We start from the raw sequence: 6,720 nt of genomic DNA on the forward strand, positions 1-6,720 counted from the left end.
ACTGCATCTCTGGAGCTCAGCCACAGTGATCTTTGGGTTCTTCTTTATCTCTCTCACCAAGGCTCTTCTTCCGCGATTGCTCAGTTTGGCTGGACGGCCAGGTCTAGGAAGAATTCTGGTCGTCCCAAACTTCTTCCATTTAAGGATTATGGAGGCCACTGTGCTCTTAGGAACCTTGAGTGCTGCAGAAATTCTTTTGTAACCTTGGCCAGATCTGTGCCTTGCCACAATTCTGTCTCTGAGCTCCTTGGGCAGTTCCTTCGACCTCATGATTCTCATTTGCTCTGACATGCACTGTGAGCTGTAAGGTCTTATATAGACAGGTGTGTGCCTTTCCTAATCAAGTCCAATCAGTTTAATTAAACACAGCTGGACTCCAATGAAGGAGTAGAACCATCTCAAGGAGGATCAGAAGAAATGGACAGCATGTGAGTTAAATATGAGTGTCACAGCAAAGGGTCTGAATACTTATAACCATGTGATATTTCAGTTTCTTTTTTAATAAATTTGCAAAAATTTCTACATTTCTGTTTTTTTCTGTCAAGATGGGGTGCTGAGTGTACATTAATGAGAAATAAAATTAACTTTTTTGATTTTAGCAAATGGCTGCAATGAAACAAAGAGTGAAAAATTTAAAGGGGTCTGAATACTTTCCGTACCCACTGTATACACACGCCAACGTTACCGGTAGTGTCATTCAGGTTCAATTGAGATAGCACTACTCTTTTTTCTGCATTTTAGATTCATACTCTTGGATTGAATCTTGTATTTGTGGGGCTTTTATTTTGAAAGGGTGAGACTGGGTGAGAGAGAGAGAGACAGCGAGAGAGAGAGCCTGCGTGCGTGTGTAACTGGTTGCCATGACGAGGATGCACCTGGTGTTAGAGGCAGACTGATTAAGGAACATTACAGTAAACAGTGATTTTGAACAAAACCCGTGCCTCTTTTTAACAAATTAGCAGGAGTCTGAGTGCCAAAATATGGATACCGTGAGAAAGATAAGACTCTGGCAAACGTGGTGATGTGTTTTTTATGTTTGTGGTGTTAAAAATGTGAGCTCCAGAGCAATAGACAAAACTGGTACCGTCTGCTGTCTTTGAGAAATTAGTGGTGAGATTTAACATGGAGTCTAATAGAGCAGTTGGTTGGAGTTCATGTCGCTCTGCGGCTCTTTGAGCCAAATGTGTAAGTGCGGGGTTGCGGCGTGAAGAGAGCTAAAAAAACACTTAACTTTGGGCCCATATTGACGAGCCATACATTAACGTAGAAACATGATTCAAAGTTTAAAACGTAGACAAAACGCTGCACTTTATTGAGCCAAATGGACATTTTGATAGCTAGCACAGTTTTCATGAAGTCACAGATTCAGTTTCAGGAAAATTTTGGGTCTGTTTCAGATTTTATAATGGGTGTGTATTGCACGGCTCGTTAAGAGCTAGAGTGAGAGCATAACCGTCGGAGTGGAGCGGAGCAGGAAAATATTCTGTGATTATTCCAAACAAATTACTCCAGCTCCCACAATGTTTACTCTTTATACACCATTTTTGGCCAAAAAGCTTGGAAATGTTGTGCTGTCGCACACAGATGTCTGTGGAATCCCACAGATTTACACATTTGGCTCAAAGAGCCACAGAGCAACATGAACTCCAACCAACTGCTCCATTAGACTCCATGTTAAATCTGACCACTCATTTCTCAAAGAAAGCAGACGGTACCAGTTTTGCATATTGCGCTTGAGCTCACATTTTTAACACCACAAACATAAAAAACACATCTCCGCGTTTGCCAGAGTCTTATCTTTCTCACGGTATCCATATTTTATTGATTAGTCTCATGGTTTTGGTATAGAGGGCATATGTTTGACAGGTAGTTTTGTTGGAAATCACTGGTTACTCTCTCTCTTAAGTAGCCTGTAACACAGGTGCTCCAATCACCAACATGCACCCAAGCACACAGGTGTTTATATGAGCTCATTAGTGATTTTGATAAACACACAGAGGCACTGAGACACACACGCACACACACTCCTCTCCCTCTCTCTCTCTCTGTGTGTCTCTCTCTCTCTCTGTGTGTGTGTCTCTCTCTCATACAGTCATTCAGGTCTTGGAGACTTTTAGAGGACTCCCCACCATTTTAAAATAAAAGCCTATAACTGTCTGTCTGCCTGTCTCACTCAGTCTCTCTTTCCTCTCTGTCTATTTTTCTGTCTGTCTCTCTCTCCCTCTCTGTCTCTCTCTATCATACAGTCATTCAGGTCTTAGATATTTTTCGAGGACTTTTCCCCTCTCACCCCCCCCTCCCCCCATTTCAAATTAAAAGCCCCACAGAATGAATTCTAACTGGAATGCTTGTGATGAAGCCTCTCATTTTAGTGTCAAACATTATGATTCTGTCTCCTCTCCCCCACCAGTCCCACCCTTTCAAAATAAAAGCCCCACAAATACAAGATTCAATCCAAGAGTATGAATCTAAAATGCAGAAAAGAGAGTAGCGCTATCTCAATTGAACCTGAATGACACTACCGGTAACATTGGCGTGTGTATATATTGCGATTTCTTCGGGTAGTAGAAGCCACACTGTCAAAATTTCTTAAGGAATTTTCTAGTTATTATTATTATTATGCCCGCAGGATTACAGTCAGTGTGCTTTGGCACAGGCAGTTTTACTGCCTTTGTGCTACAAAGCCACACTGAACAAGATAATGAATCCTCTGCGTATTCAAACAGTCATTTTACACTGAGTTCCTCCTCGTCAGCTGTTTGTCTCCCGTTTCCATGTTAAATAAAGTGCTGAGTCATTCTTAACTCCTCCCACAGAGGTGACACTCTGTAAGAAGCGCGTCCTCCGTGACTCAGCGACTAACGGCTGCAGCGAGTCCATCTCCTGTAAGCCTCCTATGGGACGCCCCCCTGCGGTGCCCCCCGGTGGCCTCCTGGTCCGAAGGAGTGAGGTCTGCCTCTCCACCTTCTACAAAGAATGTGCTGAGTCGGCCGACTCAGAGCCGGACTGCAGCTGCCAGCCGGCGGAGAGAGACGGCAGGTCGGCAAGAACAGAAAATAACTTTAGTTAACTTTGTGATTTCTTTCAGTTGTATTTCTATCCTTGGATTACTAACTTCTCTGTCTTTGATGTCACTTTGAGATGTTTGAAGGCTCTTAAATCTTTCTTAATGTGCTTTGATTTAACCACGTCCTGTTTTACTTCTGTGACCTTCACCTGTAGACTTGCAGGGACGAAAGACTCTGCCGGCAGAAATAAAGTCGTAGACGAGAACTCCAACAACGTCTCGACCCCGAGCCGAGGAAGTCTGGCTGGGAAACTCCAGCAGCTTCTGACTCCAACGAGACACAGAATGTCTGTTAGAAGAGCAGCTAGCGTAGACGACCGGAGAGGAAGAGGAGGAGGAAGTGGGATAGGACGAAGAGTCTCTGAACAGAGGCAGTCCAGGAAGGCTCAAGTGGCTGAAACTCTGCTGAAAGCCAAAGAGAGGCTCGTCAGCGCCACCTCAGAGGTTTGACTGCTACGTGTTTCTTTACTCTCATTCAGCGTCAACTGTGACAAACAGATTTATATGTTTGTTAGAAACAATTCAAGTTCATTTCAATTCTTCGTGTCACAATTTGAGTTAGAATTGATGATGCGTGACGTCTCTGGAAGCACCGTAGAAGAACTGTGATTGTCATGTGACCTCTGAACTTTGTTAAAGTGAATGTTGTCCACTAGAGTCTCATGGTGGTGATATGTAGACAGTTAATGTCCAATAGAGTCTCATGGTGGTGATATGTAGACAGTTAATGTCCACTAGAGTCTCATGGTGGTGATATTTGACAGTTATTGTCCACTAGAGTTTCACGGTGGTGATATGTAGACAGTTAATGTCCACTAGAGTCTCACGGTGGTGATATGTAGGCAGTTAATGTCCACTAGAGTTTCATGGTGGTGATATGTAGACAGTTATTGTCCACTAGAGTTTCACGGTGGTGATATGTAGACAGTTATTGTCCACTAGAGTTTCACGGTGGTGATATGTAGACAGTTATTGTCCACTAGAGTTTCATGGTGGTGATATGTAGGCAGTTAATGTCCACTAGAGTCTCATGATGATGATATGTAGACAGATAATCTCAGACCGTGTCCTCTCCTCTCAGAGTTCGTTGTCCGTAGGAAGTGACCTGGACTTGACGGACACGCCCTATCCAGCCTTTCCCATACGCCGGTCCTGGGATGCCAACCAAGAGGGGACGGGCCTCGAGGTAACCTGTTCCTTGTCAGGAAATGAATCGGCGGCAGTTGAGGTTTTATTAGGTCCTGAATAGATTTGTTGTTTCCAGTGGAGCTACTTTACACTATTACTGCTATTTTACTCTTTACTTCACAGTTTTAGAATATAAATCAAATGCTGTGATGATGATTGGACGAGTATTACGCCCTTTATCAGGACTTTTACTGCAGTACAGGATGTGAATACTTCCTCCTCTGTGTCCAGGTGTTGATGTCCAGCTGCTCCCTGTGTCGCAGCTGTAACTCGTTGGTCTACGACGAGGAGATCATGGCCGGCTGGACTTCGGACGACTCCAACCTGAACTCGTCCTGTCCGTTCTGCTGCTCGTCCTTCGTCCCCTTCCTGAACGCTGAGGTCTGTGACCTGGGACCTGTCGGCAGGTATGGACTAGTTAGTAGTAGTAATAGTAGTAGTAGTTAAATAAAACCGGTCATGGTCCAGAAACCTTGCAGACTAGATGTTATGATGGTCTGAAGTGAGTCATTCGATTGTCCAGAGAGAGGATTGTTGGTTGGGGCGACTGTGGCTAAGTGGAGAGTAGTTCGATCCCCGGCTTCGGCTGTGCTAGTCACGTGTCCTTGAGCAAGACACTTAACCCCCAAAAAATTGCTCCCGTAGCTATGCCTACGGTGTAAGTGACAGAATCTGAATTGTAAGTCGCTTTGGATAAAAGCTAAATGACTGTAATGTAATGTAATGATTGAGTTGGTTTCAGATCTCAGAAGAGGTTTCTCCAGATCCTGGTTCTGTGATGGGGACTAAACTGAATGTCCTACATTTGTAGCTCCACCAGCTACGATCTCAGCTAACGTCACTCCATCTTAAGTCTTCCTCCTTGTCCTCTTCTCTGAGTGCGGAGCGCACCAACTGGAACGTGGAGGATGAGGTGGAGGGCGCTGTGAGGCCCCCCGGTGGTCAGGAGGCCTCTCTGCGAAACCAGTGTAACGGTGTGAGTGAAGACTCCAGCTCTGAGACCAGCAGCTACTCAGAGAACAGCAGAACCACCACGGTAACATGCACTTTAAATGTGTCTCTTCATCCTCTCGTCTGCCATACTTCCCGTTACGATGGCGTTCTCTAACTCCCCCTCAGGCTTCCTCTGTGGGCGGAGCCCCCCAGGTGACGGTGGCCTACCTGAGCCCTCTGGTCCTGAGGAAGGAGCTGGAGAGTCTGCTAGAGAACGAGGGCGAGGCGGTCCTGGCCCAGCCTCAGTTCCTGGAAAACCACTCCATCATCTTCTGGAACCTGGTGTGGTATTTCCAGCGCCTCGGTCTGCCCAGTAATCTGCTGCAGCTGGTCAGGGCCTCGCCACTGGTCAGCCAGTTCTTACAGGTAGCACGGAGTCTGATGTGACGGTCCATAGAGGACAGTTCACTTTCACTTTGGTACTGGACCAACAGCCAGTCAGAGTTTTCACAACACAAACCTGCTCCAAGAGTCTCAAAACATTCAAAAAGCTGCAGACCTACAGAAGTTTAAATCACAATTTAAAATACAAACAAATATTTGCAATTAATTTAAAATCAAAGTTGTTAAATGGCAATTTGATATTTTAATAGACTGACCAAATAGTCGAAACAGAAATCCTGGTTTGAATAAAATAAAGGTGACATTAAAGACAACAAACTGTTTGTGTCCTCGTTTCCCAGTCGGAGAACTCGGCTGTGAGAGTTCGGCTCCTCTGGGACACCTTGACCCCCGACACAGACCAGTGGCCCCCCCTCTACATCCTCTGGAGGATCCACAGTAAGACAAACACACAGGAACTCAACTCCAATTTGTTTAACTCTTTCATGAGACTCCACCTACCTCCTTCTTCCACCAGGTGGCATCCCGATGAGGAGCTACAGCTGGCGGAGACACAACCACCCGTTCACGCTGTCCTTCCTGGAGGAGGTGCTGCGCTGGATCGGCATGAACGAGGTGCACAAGGCTATCACCCTCTTCCTGGATACGCTGGACAAACAGCTGGGCTCCGCCTGGACTCAGAGGTGGGGGTTAAGCTATGGTTATACTGGGGTTAAACCGGGGTTATACTGGATTTACACTGGGGTTAAATCAGGGTTTTACTGAGATTATACACGGTTTACACTGGGGTTAAACCAAGGTTATACTGGGGTTACACTGAGGTTAAACCGGGGTTGTACTGGGTTTACACTGGGGTTAAACCGGGTTCTACTCGGGTTAAACCGGGGTTGTACTCGGGTTGCACTGGGTTTATACTCGGATTGTACATGGGTTGTACTCGGGTTGTACTCGGGTTAAACCGGGGTTATACTCAGGTTAGTCGGGTTATACTGGGGTTATATTCGGGTTGTACTGGGGTTAAACCGGGGTTATACTAGGGTTAAACCGGGTTGTACTTGGGTTAAACCGGGGTTATACTCGGGCTATACTGGGTTTATAGTCGGGTTATACTGGGGGTTAAACCGGGGTTA

General features: G+C 45.7%; 1 protein-coding gene across 1 annotated transcript in view; it reads left to right on the forward strand.

The window, feature by feature from the left end:
• Window positions 1-2,637: 2,637 nt before the first annotated feature.
• Window positions 2,638-6,720, forward strand: part of LOC116401296 (DENN domain-containing protein 4B-like) — a 5,998-nt gene continuing 1,915 nt past the window's right edge. The window contains exons 1-8 of the mRNA XM_031879630.1: window positions 2,638-3,039; window positions 3,223-3,511; window positions 4,149-4,253; window positions 4,487-4,662; window positions 5,135-5,291; window positions 5,375-5,614; window positions 5,932-6,028; window positions 6,108-6,273. Coding sequence (XP_031735490.1) covers window positions 2,897-3,039; window positions 3,223-3,511; window positions 4,149-4,253; window positions 4,487-4,662; window positions 5,135-5,291; window positions 5,375-5,614; window positions 5,932-6,028; window positions 6,108-6,273 — 1,373 coding nt within the window. The 5' untranslated portion in view covers window positions 2,638-2,896. The remainder of the gene's footprint in view (window positions 3,040-3,222; window positions 3,512-4,148; window positions 4,254-4,486; window positions 4,663-5,134; window positions 5,292-5,374; window positions 5,615-5,931; window positions 6,029-6,107; window positions 6,274-6,720) is intronic.

This window comes from Anarrhichthys ocellatus, unplaced genomic scaffold (assembly GCF_004355925.1).
Source record: "Anarrhichthys ocellatus isolate YVR2014 unplaced genomic scaffold, GSC_Weel_1.0 scaffold328, whole genome shotgun sequence".
Lineage (NCBI taxonomy): Eukaryota > Metazoa > Chordata > Actinopteri > Perciformes > Anarhichadidae > Anarrhichthys > Anarrhichthys ocellatus.